Source organism: Rutidosis leptorrhynchoides, chromosome 1 (assembly GCF_046630445.1).
Source record: "Rutidosis leptorrhynchoides isolate AG116_Rl617_1_P2 chromosome 1, CSIRO_AGI_Rlap_v1, whole genome shotgun sequence".
NCBI lineage: Eukaryota > Viridiplantae > Streptophyta > Magnoliopsida > Asterales > Asteraceae > Rutidosis > Rutidosis leptorrhynchoides.
This window is the reverse complement of record NC_092333.1, coordinates 448,152,735-448,174,697: the sequence shown is the minus strand read 5'-3', so window position 1 is coordinate 448,174,697 and position 21,963 is coordinate 448,152,735. Positions and strand designations below refer to the sequence as shown.

At 34.4% G+C, this 21,963-nt stretch overlaps 2 protein-coding genes across 2 annotated transcripts; one reads left to right on the top strand and one right to left on the bottom strand.

Annotated features, from left to right (window-relative positions):
• Positions 1 to 12,768: 12,768 nt before the first annotated feature.
• LOC139873076 (hydroquinone glucosyltransferase-like) lies at positions 12,769 to 14,400 on the bottom strand. The gene has a single exon (XM_071861012.1). It carries the CDS (start codon positions 14,274 to 14,276, stop codon positions 12,876 to 12,878), a length of 1,401 nt encoding a protein of 466 aa, XP_071717113.1. The 5' UTR covers positions 14,277 to 14,400; the 3' UTR covers positions 12,769 to 12,875.
• Positions 14,401 to 19,680: 5,280 nt separating this feature from the next.
• Positions 19,681 to 20,506, top strand: LOC139903183 (uncharacterized). Its single transcript, XM_071885801.1, has 2 exons — positions 19,681 to 19,897; positions 20,034 to 20,506. The coding sequence occupies exons 1-2, from the start codon at positions 19,681 to 19,683 to the stop codon at positions 20,504 to 20,506; spliced, it is 690 nt and encodes a 229-aa protein (XP_071741902.1).
• Positions 20,507 to 21,963: the final 1,457 nt, after the last annotated feature.

Sequence of the window (21,963 nt, the reverse complement as noted above, 5' to 3'; positions counted from 1 at the left end):
CTAATTCCAACCCCGATGAACTTTATAAGTATCGTCAACCCCCGAAGCCCTTAAGTTGTAACAATGACCCGGGAACCTCTAAACCACCAGATTTTTCTAAACCGTTGTGGAAAACGACAGCTCGTATTAGGGGAACATCATATATCCCTAGAAACTTGGCAAAACGAACCAAAACTGAAGAAGAAGAAACGAGCGAGTCGGAATAAGATAGTTGTATTCGTGTGGTGTAATATATGTAATATAGTGTGCTTATGCTTTATGATATATGTAAAAAATGCTTGTATTAATAAGTATTTTTTTTTATGAATCTAACTCTTGTCTATTTTACAGTATAAAAACACAAAATGGATAGACAACCCAATATTTTAAGAGACCTACCCGGAGACATGATTGATGAAATCTTGTCTAGAGTCGGTCAGAATTCCTCGGCACAACTATTTAAGGCGAGATCAGTTTGTAAAACATTCGAAGAACGTTCCAAGAATGCCTTGGTTTATAAAAGGCTTTCATTCGAAAGATGGGGGATATCACATTGGGAAATCCATAAGTTACGATGTGTTTACTTTGACGCATATATTGCGGGGAACCCAAATGCTATTTTACGCAACGGGTTAAGAAATTATTTTGACTCAATGTATCCGAATATAGGACTTCATGATTTAGAAAAAGTGGCTAACATGCAACATAAAGAAGCATGCTATGCTTACGGGTTAGTAATGTTCGCTTCTCACCAAAGTGAGAAAAAGAACATCGGGCTACAACTATTAAACAAAACGTTCCCACAAGTGACGGAGTCGATATTGGGGTAAGAAATGAGGTTTTTAGGTTATTACGAGACTGTTGGTCATTACGTAACCCTCGTCCCTTTGACGACGTTACAACACGCTGTCTTATCAACGGCCATAACGGTTATGTTCCACAAGACCAAGGATGGGAAGTAGTCCTAGTAAAACCAGAATGCATGACTTGTTTCTGGACGTATGAATTACGTGTCTTTATTACCTTTGTTGAACGACTTGTGTACTAGCTAGAATTATCTTCACAACTATCTTGTATCAAAGTTATTGTGTGCTATATTTCATGCTTTATGTAAAATAAGCAGTATTGTAAGTTTGTAAAATATTGTATAAAAGTTTGAACGCGAAATATTATTATAATCAGTTTTTCATATAGAATTGTAGTAGTTGAATTGTATATTAGCTACTAAGTATGAACTTAACGGGTAGGTACTACCCGAATTTAAACTTATAAAACGCTAATATGAAGAAAAAGCTTTTATAAATGAGTTCATATTATGCTACGAAATACTATTAACTACTCTTAATATTCTGTATGATTAACTTGTTCCATTTGACTATTTTGAAGGAAATGGCACCGACTACTCGACACACCGTGAATATGAATGAAGAGGAATTCCGTACTTTTCTAGCTTCAAACATAGCCGCAGTACAGGCTGCGCTACATACCAACAATAACCTTGGATCTAGCAGTACAGGAAATCGTGTAGGATGCACCTACAAAGAATTCACTGCCTGCAAACCTTTGGAATTTGATGGGACCGAAGGACCGATCGGATTGAAACGGTTGACCGAGAAGGTCGAATCGGTGTTTGCCATAAGTAAGTGTACTGAAGAGGACAAAGTGAAGTACACTACGCATACCTTCACAGGTTCTGCGTTAACATGGTGGAATACCTATCTAGAGCAAGTGGGACAAGATGATGCGTACGCACTACCGTGGTCAGCATTCAAGCACTTGATGAACGAGAAGTACCGTCACAGAACCGAGGTCAATAAGCTCAAGACAGAACTTAGAGGGTTACGAACCCAAGGATTTGATATTACCACGTAAGAAAGACGATTCACAGAATTGTGCCTATTGTGTCCGGGAGCGTTCGAAGATGAGGAAGAGAAGATCGACGCGTTTGTGAAAGGATTACCGGAAAGAATCCAAGAAGATATAAGTTCACATGAGCCCACCTCCATACAACAGGCATGTAGAATGGCTCACAAACTAGTGAACCAGATTGAGGAAAGAATTAAAGAACAGACGGCTGAAGAGGCCAATGTGAAGCAAGTCAAAAGAAAGTGGGAGGAAAACGGTGATAAGAATCACCAATACAACAACAACAGCAATTACAATAATAATCGCAACAATTATCCCAACAATCGCAACATCAATCGCAACAACAACAACAACAACAACAACAACAACAACAACAACAACAACAACAACAACAACAACAACAACAACAACAACAACAACAACAACAACTACAACAATCATTCCAACAACAATAACAACCGCAACAACAACAACAATCAGAAGCAGCTATGCCAAAGGTGTGAAAAGTATCACTCGGCGTTCTGCACCAAATTTTGCAACAAGTGTAAAAGAAATGGTCATAGCACGGCGAAGTGTGAGGTCTACGGACCAGGGGTTAACAGAACGAAAGGAACAAATGGTGTCGGAACGAGTAATGGCAGAGCAAGTAGTGTCGGAGCAAGTTATGCCAATGTAGTTTGTTATAAATGTGGAAAACTGGGCCACATTATTAGAAATTGCCCGAACCAGGAGAACACGAATGGACAAGGCCGTGGAAGAGTTTTCAATATTAATGCGGCAGAGGCACAGGAAGACCCGGAGCTTGTTACGGGTACGTTTCTTATTGACAATAAATCTGCTTACGTTTTATTTGATTCGGGTGCTGATAGAAGCTATATGAGTAGAGATTTTTGTGCTAAATTAAGTTGTCCATTGACGCCGTTGGATAGTAAATTTTTACTCGAATTAGCAAACGGTAAATTAATTTCAGCAGATAATATATGCCGGAATCGAGAAATTAAACTGGGTAGCGAAATATTTAAGATTGATTTGATACCAGTAGAGTTAGGGAGTTTTGAAGTAATAGTTGGCATGGACTGGCTGAAGAAGGTGAAAGCAGAGATCGTATGTTATAAAAATGCAATTCGCATTGTACGAGAAGAAGGAGAACCCTTAATGGTGTACGGAGAAAAGGGCAACACGAAGCTACATCTTATTTGTAATTTGAAGGCACAAAAATTAATAAGAAAAGGTTGCTATGCTGTTCTAGCACACGTCGAGAAAGTACAAACTGAAGAAAAGAGCATCAATGATGTTCCCGTCGCAAAAGAATTTCCCGATGTATTTCCGAAAGAATTACCGGGATTACCCCCACATCGATCCGTTGAATTTCAAATAGATCTTGTACCAGGAGCTGCACCAATAGCTCGTGCTCCTTACAGACTCGCACCCAGCGAGATGAAAGAACTGCAAAGCCAATTACAAGAACTATTAGAACGTGGTTTCATTCGACCAAGCACATTACCATGGGGAGCTCCTGTTTTATTTGTCAAGAAGAAGGATGGTACATTTAGGTTGTGTATTGACTACAGAGAGTTGAACAAACTTACCATCAAAAACCGTTATCCACTGCCGAGAATTGACGACTTATTTGATCAACTACAAGGCTCGTCGGTTTATTCGAAGATCGATTTACGTTCCGGGTATCATTAAATGCGGGTGAAAGAAGATGATATTCCAAAGACTGCTTTTAGGACGCGTTATGGTCATTACGAGTTTATGGTTATGCCGTTTGGATTGACTAATGTACCAGCTGTGTTCATGGACCTTATGAACCGAGTGTGTGGACCATACCTTGACAAGTTTGTCATTATTTTCATTGATGACATACTTATTTACTCAAAGAATGACCAAGAACACGGTGAACATTTGAGAAAGGTGTTAGAAGTATTGAGGAAGGAAGAATTGTACGCTAAGTTTTCAAAGTGTGTATTTTGGTTGGAAGAAGTTCAATTCCTCGGTCACATAGTGAACAAAGAAGGTATTAAGGTGGATCCGGCAAAGATAGAAACTGTTGAAAAGTGGAAAAACTCGAAAACTCCGAAACACATACGCCAGTTTTTAGGACTAGCTGGTTACTACAGAAGGTTCATCCAAGACTTTTCCAGAATAGCAAAACCCTTGACTGCATTAATGCATAAAGGGAAGAAATTTGAATGGAAAGATGAACAAGAGAAAGCGTTTCAGTTATTGAAGAAAAAGCTAACTACGGCACCTATATTGTCATTGCTTGAAGGAAATGATGATTTTGTGATTTATTGTGATGCATCAAAGCAAGGTCTCGGTTGTGTATTAATGCAACGAACGAAGGTGATTGCTTATGCGTCTAGACAATTGAAGATTCACGAACAAAATTATACGACGCATGAATTGGAATTAGGCGCGGTTGTTTTTGCATTAAAGACTTGGAGGCACTACTTATATGGGGTCAAAAGTATTCTATATACCGACCACAAAAGTCTTCAACACATATTTAATCAGAAACAACTGAATATGAGGCAGCGTAGGTGGATTGAATTGTTGAATGATTACGACTTTGAGATTCGTTACCACCCGGGGAAGGCAAATGTGGTAGCCGACGCCTTGAGCAGGAAGGACAGAGAACCCATTCGAGTAAAATCTATGAATATAATGATTCACACTAACCTTACTACTCAAATAAAGGAGGCGCAACAAGGGATTTTAAAATAGGGAAATTTAAAGGATGAAATACCCAAAGGATCAGAGAAGCATCTTAATATTCAGGAAGACGGAACCCGGTATAGGGCTGAAAGAATTTGGGTACCAAAATTTGGAGATATGAGAGAAATGGTACTTAGAGAAGCTCATAAAACCAGATACTCAATACATCCTGGAACAGGGAAGATGTACAAGGATCTCAAGAAACATTTTTGGTGGCCGGGTATGAAAGCCAATGTTGCTAAATATGTAGGAGAATGTTTGACATGTTCTAAGGTCAAAGCTGAACATCAGAAACCATCAGGTCTACTACAACAACCTGAAATCCCGGAATGGAAATGGGAAAACATTGCCATGGATTTCATTACTAAATTGCCAAGGATTGCAAGTGCTTATGATACTATTTGGGTAATAGTTGATCGTCTCACCAAATCAGCATACTTCCTACCAATAAGAGAAGATGACAAGATGGAGAAGTTAGCACGACTGTATTTGAAGGAAGTCGTCTCCAGACATGGAATACCAATCTCTATTATCTCTGATAGGGATGGCAGATTTATTTCAAGATTCTGGCAGACATTACAGTAAGCATTAGGAACTCGTCTAGACATGAGTACTGCCTATCATCCACAAACTGATGGGCAGAGCGAAAGGACGATACAAACGCTTGAAGACATGCTACGAGCATGTGTTATTGATTTCGGAAACAGTTGGGATCGACATCTACCGTTAGCAGAATTTTCCTACAACAACACCTACCATTCAAGCATTGAGATGACGCCGTTTGAAGCACTTTATGGTAGAAAGTGCAGGTCTCCGATTTGTTGGAGTGAAGTGGGGGATAGACAGATTACGGGTCCGGAGATAATACATGAAACTACAGAGAAAATCATCCAAATTCAACAAAGATTGAAAACCGCCCAGAGTCGACAAAAGAGCTACGCGGACAGTAAGTCATGGCTCTTATTCTAAGAGTCAGACGTGTAAGTATAGTTCCTATAGCAAAGTGTTTCTAAAGATTTGAATGGTATAGGAGTTCTAGGCATAACAAATATAAGTGAACTTAATGCACATAATCTAGAATGTAATGCAAATAATCAATGCAAATGAACAACTCGGTTATAGACTAGACTCACTAATGCATCCTAACTTTTCATGTTAGTCACACTAATGTAACCTAGTTCCCTATAACCAGAGCTCTGATACCAAATGTAACACTGTAGTGACCCGAACTTTTTCATGTTTATATATATTAAATGAAATTGATATTTACATGATTAAGTGTTTGCAACATGTTAAGCAATCAAACTTATTAAGACTTGATTAATTGGAATAGGTTTCATATAGACAAATGACCACCCAAGTTGACTGGTGATTCACGAACGTTAAAACTTGTAAAAACTATACGATGACATATATATGGTTATATATATAGTTAACATGATTTTATTATAAGTATTTATCTCATTAGGTATTTTAACAATGAGTTATATACATAAAAATGAGACTATTAAATTAAGAAACTCGAAAACGATATATATAACGATTATCGTTATAACGTCTTACTAGGTACATATGAATCATATTAAGATATTGATACACTTGGTTAATTATGTTAAATAATAAGTAAATATATCATTAAGTGTATTAACAATGAACTACATATGTAAAAATAAGACTACTAACTTAATGATTTTGAAACGAGACATATATGTAACGATTATCGTTGTAACGACATTTAATGTATATAGATCATATTAAGAGATATTCGTACATCATAATATCATGATAATATAATAATTTAAAATCTCATTTGATATTATAAACATTGGGTTAACAACATTTAACAAGATCGTTAACCTAAAGGTTTCAAAACAACATTTACATGTAACGACTAACGATGACTTAACGACTCAGTTAAAATGTATATACATGTAGTGTTTTAATATTTATTCATACACTTTTGAAAGACTTCAAGACACTTATCAAAATACTTCTACTTAACAAAAATGCTTAAAATTACATCCTCGTTCAGTTTCATCAACAAATCTACTCGTATGCACCCGTATTCGTACTCGTACAATACACAGTTTTTAGATGTATGTACTATTGGTATATACACTCCAATAATCAGATTTTAGCAGCCCATGTGAGTCACCTAACACATGTGGGAACCATCATTTGGCAACTAGCATGAAATATCTAATAAAATTACAAAAATATGAGTAATCATTCATGACTTATTTACATGAAAACAAAATTACATATCCTTTATATCTAATCCATACACCAACGACCAAAAACACCTACAAACACTTTCATTCTTCAATTTTCTTCATCTAATTGATCTCTCTTAAGTTCTATCTTCAAGTTCTAAGTGTTCTTCATAAATTCCAAAAGTTCTAGTTTCATAAAATCAAGAATACTTCCAAGATTGCAAGTTTACTTCCAAGTTTTCTAAATCCATTCCAAGTAATCATCCAAGATTAAGAAACCTTTGTTACTTACAGTAGGTTATCTTTCTAATACAAGGTAATAATCATATTCAAACTTTAATTCAATTTCTATAACTATAACAATCTTATTTCGAGTGGAAATCTTATTTGAAATTATTTTCGTGTCATGATTCTGCTTCAAGAACTTTCAAGCCATCCAAGGATCCTTTGAAGCTAGATCCATTTTTCTCATTTCCAGTAGGTTTATCCAAGGAACTTGAGGTAGTAATGATGTTCATAACATCATTCGATTCATACATAAAAAGCTGTCTTATTCAACGTTATAAACTTGTAATCACTAGAACATAGTTTAGTTAATTCTAAACTTGTTCGCAAATAAAGTTAATCCTTCTAACTAGACTTTTAAAATCACCTAAACACATGTTCTATATCTATATGATATGCTAACTTAATGATTTAAAACCCGGAAACACGATAAACACCATAAAACTGGATATACGCCGTCGTAGTAAAACCGGGGGCTGTTTTGGTTGGAATAATTAAAAGCTAAGAAGAACTTTGATTTAAAAGCTATAATTCTGGAAAAATGATTTTTCTTATGAACATGAAACTATATCCAAAAATCATGATTAAACTCAAAGTGAAAGTATGTTTTTCAAAATGGCCATCAAGATGTCGTTCTTTCGACGGAAATGACTACCTATTTCAAAAATGACTTGTAACTTGTATTTCCGACTATAAACTTATACTTTTTCTATTTATATTCATAAAGTTAAGTTCAATACGAAACTGTGGCCACTGGAATCACTCAAAACGGATTAGAAATGAAGAAATGGCGAGTAAAACAAGATTGATAAAAACTACTCATTTTACCTACGTGAAAGTTAGTAATAAATCTATTCCAACCATAACCTAATCAACTTATCTTGTATATTATGTAATCTTGAGATACCATAGACACGTATACAATGTTTTGACCTATCATGTCGACCCATCTATATATATATATATATATATATATATATATATATATATATATATATATATATATATATATATATATATATATATATATATATATATATATATATATATATATATATATATATATATATTGCGGAACAACCATATACACTCTATATGTGAATGTTGGAGTTAGCTATACAGGGTTGAGGTTGATTCCAATATATATATAGTTTGAGTTGTGATCAATACTGAGATACGTATACACTGGGTCGTGGATTGATTCAAGATAATATTTATCGATTTATTTCTGTACATCTAACTGTGGACAACTAGTTGTAGGTTACTAACGAGGACAGCTGACTTAATAAACTTAAAACATCAAAATGTATTAAAAGTATTGTAAATATATTTTGAACATACTTTGATATATATGTATATATTGTTATAGGTTCGTGAATCAACCAGTTGCCAAGTCTTACTTCCCGACGAAGTAAAAATCTGTGAAAGTGAGTTATAGTCTCACTTTTAAAATCTAATATTTTTGGGATGAGAATACATGCAGATTTTATAAACGATTTACAAAATAGACACAAGTACGTGAAACTACATTCTATGGTTGAATTATCGAAATCGAATATGCCCCTTTTTATTAAGTCTGGTAATCTAAGAATTAGGGAACAGACACCCTAATTGACGCGAATCCTAAAGATAGATCTATTGGGCCTAACAAACCCCATCCAAAGTACCGGATGATTTAGTACTTCGAAATTTATATCATATCCGAAGGGTGTCCCGGAATGATGGGGATATTCTTATATATGCATCTTGTTAATGTCGGCTACCAGGTGTTCACCATATGAATGATTTTTATCTCTATGTATGGGATGTGTATTGAAATATGAAATCTTGTGGTCTATTGTTACGATTTGATATATATAGGTTAAACCTATAACTCACCAACATTTTTGTTGACGTTTAAAGCATGTTTATTCTCAGGTGAATACTAAGAGCTTCCGCTATTGCATACTAAAATAAGGACAAGATTTGGAGTCCATGTTTGTATGATATTGTGTAAAAACTGCATTCAAGAAACTGATTTCGATGTAACATATTTGTATTGTAAACCATTATGTAATGGTCGTGTGTAAATAGGATATTTTAGATTATCATTATTTGATAATCTACATAAAGCTTTTTAAACCATTATTTATGAAATAAAGGTTATGGTTTGTTTTAAAAATGAATGCTGTCTTTGAAAAATGTCTCATATAGAGGTCAAAACCTCGCAACGAAATCAATTAATATGGAACGTTTTTAATCAATAAGAACGGGACATTTCAAACACCCCGCCAAAATCGCCATTGAAGCGGATGCTAACTCTGGTCCCAGTGTCCGGCTTGACTTCTAAGTAACAGCAGAGTTCTACAGCGGAAGCAAAGTATCTAAGTACCTGAGACAAAACATGCTTAAAAGTGTCATCCAAAAATGGTTGAGTGAACAACATAGGTTTAATAATCATAATAAGTTTTTAGACCACAAGATTTAAATAAGCGGTTTAATCAGTTCGGTAGTAGTGCTGGTGTATATGATATCGATACTAACCATTAGTTACCCTAAACACATCACGTTCGTGTCGTTCATCGTTATTATGTATCCATTGACCAGCGGTCATCCGGATAGAGACGTCACCCTCAATAGCGCTATCACAATAACTAAGCTTACCAAATTCCAGTAATTAACGATATCATGGTAGGGATTAAGCATGAATCAAAGCATGTTAGCAAACAGTTTGAACTGATCAAAATAAAGTTTGAGTACTTGTGTCTAAGCGTAAAACAGTTTAAAAGCAAGCATGTGTCTCACCCCAAAGTTATAAAACAGTTAAGAAATAGTAAAAGAGGGGCTATGAAGTTCACCTTAATAGCAGATAGATAATCCACGCAAGTTATATGATCGGAGTGTTGAACACGGAGATCTCAACCTAGAGATATATTGTTCGATTAGTTAATGTCTAATAGACATAAAGTTTGTTTATTAATATAGCAAACTATATTAACAGTGACCGTTTTCGAGAAAAGTTATATATATATAAGTGATAATATACTTAGCGTACTTAAGTGGATATGTATATAAATTATACTAATAATAGTATTATTAGTCTTTAATTATTCAACTATTATGTATACTTGTATGAATATACCTATATGATACATACATATATATTCTTTATTAGTATTATATATAATATATATGTTAGGTATAGGTGTTACATATATATAAGTGTAAGGTGATACATATATATAATCCTTATTACTTTTTATTTTCTAATCTTATATAACTTATATAATACACATTCATACATACACACGTACATCTACATACATATATACATATACATATACACGTATGTATATATTTACATATACACACACACACACACATACATATAGTGTATACATGCACGTACGTAATAATGCATGTATGCATGCGCGTATACCACGATCATAATTACTTTACTAATACATAAACATAACCCTTTATCATAATCTTAAACTAATCATCACATAAAATCATAACTTATTCATCAACCCCGATCTTAATATTCATAAACAATTCTTTTTTCATAATCTATATCATAATCATTCCATCAACCTTAACTTATTAATAACCATATTCTTTAACTAGTTCATACTCTTTTTATCATTATTATTATCTAACTTATTAATCAAACAACCAACCTTTCATTATAACAACTAATTAATCTCCTACCTTTTTCAATTACATAAAATCATAATCCTTTTAATTGCATTTACCATATTATTAAGATGATACTTACAACCCTAACATGTTAAATCTTATTAATCATAATCTTTTATTGAACAACTAATCCTAATCATGAACTAGATTAATCATAATTCTTAATAGCATTAACTATATCGAGTACAAAATCCATGATCATATTTCATACTTAATCTTATTTAATCTATACTTCATCTATTAATCATAACCCCCTTTTTTTTACTAATCACATCCAAACTCATCATCTTTAACTATTATTTATCTTACTTAACTTATTAATCATATTCATTATATTTATAAACCTTTAACTATTTATTATTATCTAGTCTCATGATCAATTTAATTATTTATAGTTCATATTCATAATACTTATAATTATCTTCATGTGTTCATGTTTAAAGTTTTATTCATTATTCATAATCAAATTCATTATTCATAATCAAATTTTTTTTTTTTAACTAATAACATTAAAGAATTGTAACTAACTTAAAAGTATGATAAATGCTTGAGTTATAGGATACCTTAAGATGTATGAGAGCAAACAAAAGTAGGATTTTATGAGGGTGATGGAACCATACAGCAGTAGCAGCTAAACAGTGACGAAAACACAACAAAGATGGCTGTTTTGGTGGTGTATTCACAGCGAACAGCAGCAACAATTTTGGAGCTGCAGTAGGCGACTTTGACAGCCTGTTTGGGTGGATTTTGACACGCAGAGAACATTATAAAAGGGCTGCAAGTTGGCGCCCAAAAATAGCACAACAGAAGGGTGTTTGATGGTGGATTTGTGGCAGACGAATTCAGCAGAAACAGGAGGATTTTTGGGCTGATTTGGGTCACGATGTACAGCAGGAAACAGGCAGAAAAAAAACGCAGCAACTTAAGTCTTTCTTGGGGGCTGTTTAAGCATCGAATCACAGCAAAAAACAGGAAGAAACAAGAGCAAAATAACATCTACACAGTCGCCTTTTATGGCTGTTTTGAGTGGCGAGTGGGCTGCAAAACGCAGCAGGCAATAGTGGTGGTGATCGACTGAGTTTACAGCAGCAGAAAGTGGCGGATTGTGGGTTGTTTTTGGAGAGTTCGAATGTCGATCAGGGTGATGTTTGGGTGCAGCAAAACTGTCGACCGGATCAAGCAAGGAGGGAGGTTTTTGGGGTTTAATTTTTGTGATGCCAAATATAGGAAACATGAGGCTATTTATAGATTTTTAATCAAGAGTTGTGATCAATCAAGGATTCATGAAATAGGTGATCAAGGATAAGATTAGGATTAGGATGCAAGTAAGTTGAGTTTGATTAGGATTGTAGTTTACTTTGTGTTCAAGTCTTTTTTTTTTTCTCTAAGCCGAATTTTTATTTATACATTTATATTATTTCTTTTTTTTATATAAATCAGCATGTATATATATATATATATATATATATATATACTTTACTACTTAATAAGTATTATTAATTTATCATTTTGGTTTCTACAAGTTTAATTAATTTTATTTGTTTCCCATTTGTTTTTAAAGTTTTAGGGTTTATAGTATTAATTACTCATTAGGGTTAGGGTTTCAAGTTATTAAATACGTGCATTAATTATTAAGCATTAAATGTCGGGATAACAACCCTAATGAAAGCATTAAATGTCGGGATAACAACCCTAATGAAAATAAGCAGGTCAGGAAATGAAACCCTAAGGGCCTTTTAGTCAAGATAGATGAAAAGTGAGAGTTGTTATAGTGGCTTGCATGCTACATGGGATTCCAACGGCGTTTTCCGAGTACGATACAAACCGTCTAATAAGAGTTGATTATTAACTTTATGGTGGCGGTTAATTGTTAAAATGTTTTAAGCGTGTTAACAAAATATGATAAGGGCTATTGTTAATTTTTTTTTTCTTATATACGTAATTATTATATTAAAGTTTCACCCCTAAATGTCTCCCCGTATTTTCATTTTGTATATGTAACTACTTACTACTTATTGGCACGAAATAGTTGCAAACTTTCAATTACACAAATAAACTCAGGATCTAATAATTTTTTACAAAAAAGGAAAATAATTAACAAATATTTAAGTGCTTGACAATTAAAATATTGGCTTAATTATTGTTTTTCAACTTCAAAGCCAATTGATCCAAAGCTTTTGTAGAAGACCCATCTTTACTAAGAACATTAGCTGCTGCATCCTTAAGATCGCGAACTCGACTCCTAATCGCCTTCCCTTCTTCCCCCTCCAACAAACTCTTCACAACTCTCGCGATCTCTAAGCGACCCACAATCCCATTTTCCCCGACAACCGGTCTTATTGCAATTTTTATACCCTCAGTTAAAGACACTGCATTCATCTTTTGTTCGGCATAAAGTGGCCAAGCAATCACCGGCACACCATGGACTACAGACTCGAGAATCGAGTTCCATCCACAGTGGGTTAAAAACCCACCAGTGGAACTGTGACTCAGGATCTGAGCTTGTGGGGCCCAAGAGGGGATCACAAACCCATAACCTTTGGTTCTTTCCAAGAACCCTTCTGGTAGAAAATCAAGAGGGTCCTTTTGACCATGAGAATCAAAGTAGGTGGCGTTTGGTTGATCATTTGGACTTCTAACCACCCATATGAACCTTTGTTCACTTAATTCTAAACCCATAGCTAACTCATTAAGTTGATCATATGAAAGGGTCCCACCACTTCCAAATGATATGTATAAAACAGAACCGGATGGCTTACCATCTAACCACTTCAAGCACTCAATCCCATCAACATCACAACTAAACCCGGTTTGTACCAGTGGTCCAACCGGATAAACTTTTGGCTTACCCGGTTCATCTTCTAACAAAGCTTTCAATGCTCCACCTTCTAACTCCTTGAAGCTATTTACCGCTATACCCTTAGCCATCGAATACCTCTTTACATTATGAAGCACCCATTTGTATGCATCATTTTTTCTATCTTGAACCGGGTCAAGCAAGTCTTGTCCACGAATCGGTATACAACCTGGAATTTGAACCGGTTCAGAAAGTTCCTTATACTCACATGAAACCATTTGATCAAGTTTAGGTAAATGAAGAAACAAAGATAAAGCCATAGCAGTAGATGGAAAAAATACATAAGGTGAAACACCAAATTCAATAGCAACATCAAATGCATCGGTCCCGAAAAGATCAATAAACAAAGCCACCATATTTTTCTCCACAACTAAAGACTTAAATACTTCACGGAGCGAATTAAGAGACCGAGTTACCATGAGACTAATTCGAGTTTCCATTTGAGTATCTTGTGGTAAGTCATCAAAATTAACAGGAGGAAGAAGAAGATAGTTTAAACCATTAGGAAGTGAATCAAGAAAAACCTTTTGAGAAATTGATAAAGGTCCATCATTTGGGATGATGAAAGTTGCATGTATGTTGTGTTGATTGTTTAGTTTTTTAGCAAATTCAACTAAAGGGATCAAGTGGCCCATTCCTGGACTTGGTACAATGGCTATATGGGGTGCTTTTTCCATTGTAGAGAAGATAGATTTGGAAAGAAATAGAGAGATGTTATTAATATAAGTAATCAAAGAGTTGGAAGTAAATGATAATTAGATGGTGATATTGTATGGAAGTGCTTCATGTTCATTTATATTTATATTTATAATAGGTACATTAGGTGTGCTGCATACATAGGCAGAGATGCACCATTTTGTCACCCCCAACTCTTAAAAATACTTATTATAGTATATTAAAAATAAAAATAGTAAATAATGCCAACATCCTTTAATTATTAATTTTAACATATTTTAATTTTTATAACGATATTTACCTTTCAAGAAATATCACCGGATGAATCCTGATTTTGCCTATTTGTGCATATATGACCAATAAAAATACTCTAAATAAAGTCTATAATACCTTCGCCTCTATGATAAATCGAAAAGATTTCACTTCATGTCTAAGAACTAAATCGAAAAGATTTTACTTCATGTCTAAAAACTGGATCACTACAGTGCTTCGAGTACTACAGACCCTCTGCCATTCATTGCTTAACAGCCAACTAATTGTTGTTTATCAGGAAAAAAAAATACATGAAATATATTTTAAATTTTACAAATTAATAACTTGTAGAGTTAAGGTACCACATATGAAATATTTTGTGATATACTAATTACTAATTTTGCTTAAAAAACATGAGATACAAGAGGAATAAACTAAGAGGGTACGTGAGATTGCACTTTAGAATAGTTTTTGTGTTTGTAATATGCCGTTTTGAAAAAGTATATATCAACCTGCTTTTCTAAAACTGTATTTTTTTTCTCTAACAAAATGCATATAATATTTTTTATCTAACAATATTTTTTACTTATTATTTATATTTTGCTAAGGTAATAATTATATATTTATAACTCATGCTACATATATATGACAATAATTATAATTAATTTTTTTTCTTTTCGCGAAAATACTAAATTTTATAAATAAAAAGGAACTATCCATCATTTTATTATTATAGGGAATAAGGTTATTGGTGGCAAGTTTTGCGGAGCAAAAGGGTCCTTTTTTCGCCGCAGTTACTTTTTGTGGAAACATCTCGTCGCAAGTACATCGATTCCATAATGGTATCACTTCAAGCGCCCTATCACTCCAAATCCTTCGTCTTTTACAACGGTCAGACTGCAAGGTTCTCGTCGCAGTTACTTTAAGGACTCGTCCAAGCATTACGAGCGTTGGGGACAGGTTCCTGATGATGAGAAAGAAAAAATATGGCTTGATCTCATTGTAAGTTTATTCGATTCATTATATGATAAATTACTTACTTATTTATACTTAAAATTTATATAATATATACTTATTATCAAGGTTGCAAAAAACGTGAGACGGGGTCGAGACGGTCGGGTCCGAAAAAAGTCGAGACGTTCGAGACGGGGTCGAGACGGGGGTCGAGACGGACGTTGACCAAAGTTGACTTTTAAATATATAAGTATAAAAATGCATATATGTATACATATTTTAAAGCTAAAAACTTTAATTAATTAATTTGTGCCCATAATTGCTATCATCGTTAATTTAATACAAAAAATTCAAACTAAAATACGATATATTTTACCGATTTTGCCGATTTTCTTTTTTTTCTAATTTTTGACCGACTTTGACCCGATTTTTTCAACTTTGACCCGAATTTTGACCGTTGACTGTCATATTAGACAGTTTTCTTCAAGACGGGACGGACTAGTCACCAAACCGTCGAGACGGGTGTCAAGACGGCCCGAGACGGGGTGTTTTGCAACAGTGCTTATTATACTAATAAAATACTGTAACTTAATTTCATATTGTTGTAGGAGTTCTTTAACATGACCGATTGGGTTGATGGTGGATGTAAAAGAATACATCCGGAAAAGAGGGATGAAGAAATTATGTTGGAAGTTTTGGGCGAATGATGTGGGCACTGTCGTGGAGTGGGTTAAACGTTACCCGAATCGGCTAGTACATTATCTTCATCAACGGGTCGAACAAGAACACCACCACCAGCAGGTTCTGAACAACCATTGCTAAAGGCCGCGGTATACGATACTTTTGCGTATAATGGTATGGCTATCACGCCCCAATATCAATCTTTTTTTTCCCAACTCCTAATTCAACTCGAGATGAGGGTGAACGTGAAGACACAAATGATGTGGGTGAAAGTGAAGGAGAAGGTAATGAGGGTGAAAGCGAAGGTGGATATGAAGAAGAAGAAGAAGAAAGGTAAATATGTTGTTTGTGTTTGTTTGCTACTCAGATTTGATTAATGACTCTAATGTATAAACTTTGTTTCGGAATGTAATCGTTAGATACTCGTTTGTATAACTTGGAGACATGTTTTTAATTAATGTTATGGTGGTGTTTGTGAAATATAGTATGTTTTGTACAGCAGGTTTTGGTTTTGTTAAAATGTGCCATTTTTACGACTGAAAAAACAGATTTAAATCTGTCAAAAATTTTACAGCAGTTTTTTAGGGACGAAAAGTCGTCCCCAAAGCTTGTCGCCAATGAAATTAATTATTTTAATAAGTCAATTATAATAAAAAAATTAGTATATTTTAAGGGACGCCATGTCGTCTCTAAAAGTCGTCCGGAAAAAGCTATCATTTCTGGCAACCGAAAAGTCAAAGTGGGACCCCCTGTCGTCCCGAAAAAAAAGCGTTCGTCCCGAAAAACTTTTTGCGACGGAGCATTGAAGACGACCATTTGGAGACGACATGTTGTCCCTAAAGGTTATTGGGGATGACATGTCGTCCCAAAAAGTCAAAAAAAGCCGTCCCTAAAGGTCCTGTTTTTTTGGAGTGAGAAATTACTACATTTCATTTGCGGCGATTTTCTCAAAAGTATCGCGGCAATTGGTTGGTGGCCTAGATGCTGGTTAAAATGTTGAAAATTTTGTCGTGTAGCACCTTTTTTGCGGCGATACCTCTTTTTGCGACGATATTTCATCGCTCCAAATGTGTTCGTTGTTCGTCCTGTTTTTTGTTGTAGTGAATGGACATAACCTCAAATTACCAAAGCATCTTATAGAACTTTAAAGGCCATCATGAACTAAAGCGAAGGAGAGCACCCGAAGGAGAGCACCCGAAGCTTGGTTACAAGCCTACCAACTAAACGAACAAAAATCAAGAGACACACCTTAGTCTTATACATTTCGAAGCAGTAAAGAGGGTCTAGAGCACATGTTTGCAGTAGACGCCCAATAAAACAACTGTACTTCACTTCTTGAAAAAACGATTTCCAACATGATTACATGAATATTCTCACCTCGAAATGTTCCTGAAATCCAAATAGACCGCAATGTAGCCGGTCCAGTAGGTGGTTTAAAGGTAATAAAACGTGATTTTGGAGGTACGTGTTGTAGTTGATTAAATAGTAGAAAGGGACTTCCGACCACGTGTAATAAAGGGCCCATAAATATTTAGAAGTATATTTGTATTTTTATAATTTTATAATATAAAGTTCCAGAAAGAAGAAACAAACATATAAAGACAGTTGGGAGCAATAAAAAAGAATGAAATGGACATATATAATATATTTATATATTTATATATAAATGAGAAATATTGACAAATTGTTGTCGTCATTTCAGATGTAAGGCTTACATCATGAAAGATAAGCAAAGTTTGCAACTAGTTACGAAAGACGAGTTCTTTTTTTTCCCTTTTGTTTCTTCAAAAAACGAAAAATTTATATAGAATCAAGGTCCTTCACCGAAAGTGAAAGAATCCTTCAAAAAACAAAGATACAACACAATGACCCAGACCACCTCACACCTAGAAAGTAAAGTTAAACAAAGCCTAAACCTAAATCAACAACCAAAATTATCTAAAAGCGAGCCGTAGCGCAAAAGGGTCAACGTAACAACGAACGACGAATCCAAACCGAAACTAACATACATCAACGAAAACATGTTTAAAGGAAACAACAACTAAACCAAACTAAACCAACAAGAACCACACATAACATGTATAAAGGAAGCCATAACAAACCGAACTAAACCAACAAGAACCACACATTACCTCGCTTATCCGGCTTGGAAAACTTTCCCTCTGACTTGTGAGCAACTTAGTACATTATAAATCACTATAGTCAAGAGGTTAATCACCTAAATCTTACAATACATTTTGTTTTTGTATTTGTTATTTCAATAGACTATAATGTCCTAGCTATAGCTTAAATTTAGTTTATTATTATTTTTATATTTTTTTAAAGGTTAATTATTATTTATTATTTCAATTTACACTATGAAGCTGAACTCACGCAAATCGAACATAGTTGTCAGCAAAATCAGAAAAAGGGGCCACAATAGCTAAATCAGTACGGCTGGAAACAGGCTTGGCGATCTTCAAATACTCTTCCTTATCTGCCTACACAAGAACACAACCAAACGTGCCCAACTTGCTCGAATGTCACATCAAAGCTTTCTGTTTGTGCAAAAATTGTTTCAACTTGTCCTCCAACAAGGGAACAAATTCAACAACAAGAATGCTTAACTCTAATCGATCCTCATCAGCCTTGTGGGGAACTAGCTTACATCGGAGAGTAGTAACCGGAGAAGGCAACGAGCAACCAGTTTTGAAAATTGAACGACGACGAGAAGGTCATCCCACATAGATCGGATGGCCGAAGACACTGAAACGATTAAGAGCTTTGAATGCCTTTGAAGCTGGCAAATGTTACTGGAATGAGATGAAAGCGTACAGGCAACACGACCAATACTTGATATCGTTGATCATTTCAACCTTTCCGAACACATTTACTAACATGTGTCGGTTAATATCCTTTTCAAGTCTTCCAACGAAAACCATTAAACCATTTTCTTCTAAATAGTCAAGATCAAACCGTCGTTAACCACCGCATGACCACCACCGAAAAGAAAACCGTCATTACTCGTTCCGACACACGAACAAAGTAACCCCGAGAAGGAAACTATTAGCGTATAGTTTCCACATAAACAGAATCCTATTATTATTATTATTATTATTATTTTTATTATTATTATTATTATTATTATTATTATTATTATTATTATTATTATTATTATTATTATTATTATTATTATTATTATTATTATTATTATTATTATTATTATTATTATTATCAGAATCAAGTCTATAAATTGTATAGTATTATTTATGGATAGTTTGTCATAGCCTTGGTCACCAAGTTATGTAAAGCGTATATATATTTGATTTGAGAGAATGAGTAGGTACGACAGAATTTCATACACTTTCATGGTATCAGATTGATTAGGTTAATTCCTATGATCCTGTTCTCCTTCCCCCCTTTTTCTTATGATTTTCTTTTCTCTTCTATCCCCTAATCGACATTCAATATGACAGATTCTAAAATTCATCCTGCGATTACTATAAACAATATAAGAATTTTATTCCAATTACCCTTGAGATGGAGAAAAGCCAATACTCATTCTGGGCAGGTCTCTTCCAAATCCATTGTCGGGCTTATGAAGTTCTTCATCATATTATCCCTGAACCTACAAAGTCCTCCTCAGCATCTTCTGAAACTATTGATCAGCCTTCTCCCACTTCCAAAGCTACTTGGGAATGTCTCGATGCCATTGTGTTACAATGGATTTATGGAACAATATCTCATGTTCTTCTACGTACTATCTTCAAACCAGAATCCACAGCACAACAAGCGTGGGATCGTCTAAAAAAACATCTTCCACGACAATAAAAATTCGAGAGCTGTTCACCTGCAACATCAATTCACAAACACACGCATCGAAAACTTTCCAGATGCATCAGCTTACTGCCAGGATTTGAAGATATTAGCCGACCAATTAGCGAATGTTGGACAAACAATTGGGGATGACAAACTTGTTTTACAACTTGTAACAGGTCTCAATTATTCGTATGATGGTCTACAATCAATCATTACTCATCGTGAGACTCTACCTTCCTTCTACAAAGCTAGGTCGATGTTAATTTTGGAAGGAACAAGAAAAAAGAGGCAAGCTACCATACCTAATTCTGATTCGACACTTGTTGCAGCAACTACAACGCATCAGTTGAATCAATCGAATCCCACCAGCAACTCATATAACAATCGACCACCCACCAATCAAGGGTATTCTATTTATCGGGGTCATGGTGGTAGAAATTCTGGTGGCAGGGGTCGAGGCAGAAGAGGACGTGGCCGGTCACCGTACATCTTCAATGGCTGGAATCACAATAACAACTCTAGACCTTGGACTTCTGTGACAACCTAGAAATTTCCAACCAAATTTAAACTTTATCTTTATATTATTCCGGCACGATAAGCAAAGTTTGTTAAGTTAAATCTCAAGAATTTAAAACTGTGTTCATACATTCATTATAACCTCGACCAAATTCCGATGATTCACGAACCGTTATATATAAATAGATATGTATATATATGTATATATATTATAACTTGAGAATATTAATAAAGTATTAAACGTATAATACTTTACACGAACGTATTTGTTTCAATATGTTTATCGATGAAATTAGAAGATAATATCAAATGATTGATTTATCAGATACATTGTGATATGATTACGGGTCCATGTTATGAGGTCCACTGTGATTTAAGAAATCTATTCTTTTTGACAATATTCGGAAAATGGTAAAGTGATTTATAAGTAAGAACATGGAGTGTAAATAACTTAGATGCTGGATATCGACAAGTTAAGTAACTCGACATTTTTCATTAAGATGATTTCATACGTTTATTTAACCTTTGGACTTTATCTCACGCTTCATCAATAGACTGTAATTTAAAAACTTGAAACCTATTATGAATATATATGATTCTACTTTTCTAAAACGTTTTATGATATAACGATTGAAATGTCCCATTCATATTGATTATAAACGTTCCATATTAATTGATTTTGTTGCGAGGTTTTGACCTCTATATGAGACGTTTTTCAGAGACTGCATTCGATTTTAAAACAAACCTTAACCTTTAAAATATTACGACGATTATCAAATAATGATAATCTAAAATATAGTGTTTTCACACGACCATTACATAATGGTTTACAATAATATTACACAACAATATATGTCTTCGAATGCAGTTTTTAAACAATATTATACAAGCATGCTGACTCCAACTCTTGTCCATAAATTAGCATGCAACAGCGGAAGCTCTTAATAATCACCTGAGAATAAACATGCTTTAAACGTCAACAAAAATGTTGGTGAGTTATAGGTTTAGCCTATATATTTATCAAATCGTAATAATAGACCACAAGATTTCCATTTCCATTTTTCAATAACATGCAATCTTCATAAAAATCATTCATATTTTGAACACCTGGTAACCGATATTAACAAGATGCATATAGAATATCCCCATCATTCTGGGACTCACATCGGATATGATAAATCGAAGTACTAAAGCATCCGTAACTCGGATGAGGCTTGTTGGGCCAAATAGATCTATCTTTAGGATTCACGTCAATTGGTGGCAATTATCATAAACACCAATTCTCAGGCTACCAAGCTAAAAAGGGGCATATTCGGTTCGATAATTCAACATAGAATGTAATTTCGATCACTTGTGTCTATTTTGTAAAACATTTATAAAACTGCATGTATTCTCATCCCAAAAATAATAGATTTCAAAAGTGGGACTATAACTCACTTTCACGTATTTTCACTTTGTTGGAAAATAAGACTTGGCCACTGGTCGATT

Coding starts and splice junctions, on each gene's coding strand:
- LOC139873076 (XM_071861012.1), bottom strand. CDS start 14,276: ATGGAAAAAGCACCCCATATAGCCATTGTACCAAGTCCAGGAATGGGC.
- LOC139903183 (XM_071885801.1), top strand. CDS start 19,681: ATGGAGAAAAGCCAATACTCATTCTGGGCAGGTCTCTTCCAAATCCAT. Junction 19,898..20,033: donor AATATCTCATGTTCTTCTAC/GTACTATCTTCA, acceptor AAAACTTTCCAG/ATGCATCAGCTTACTGCCAG.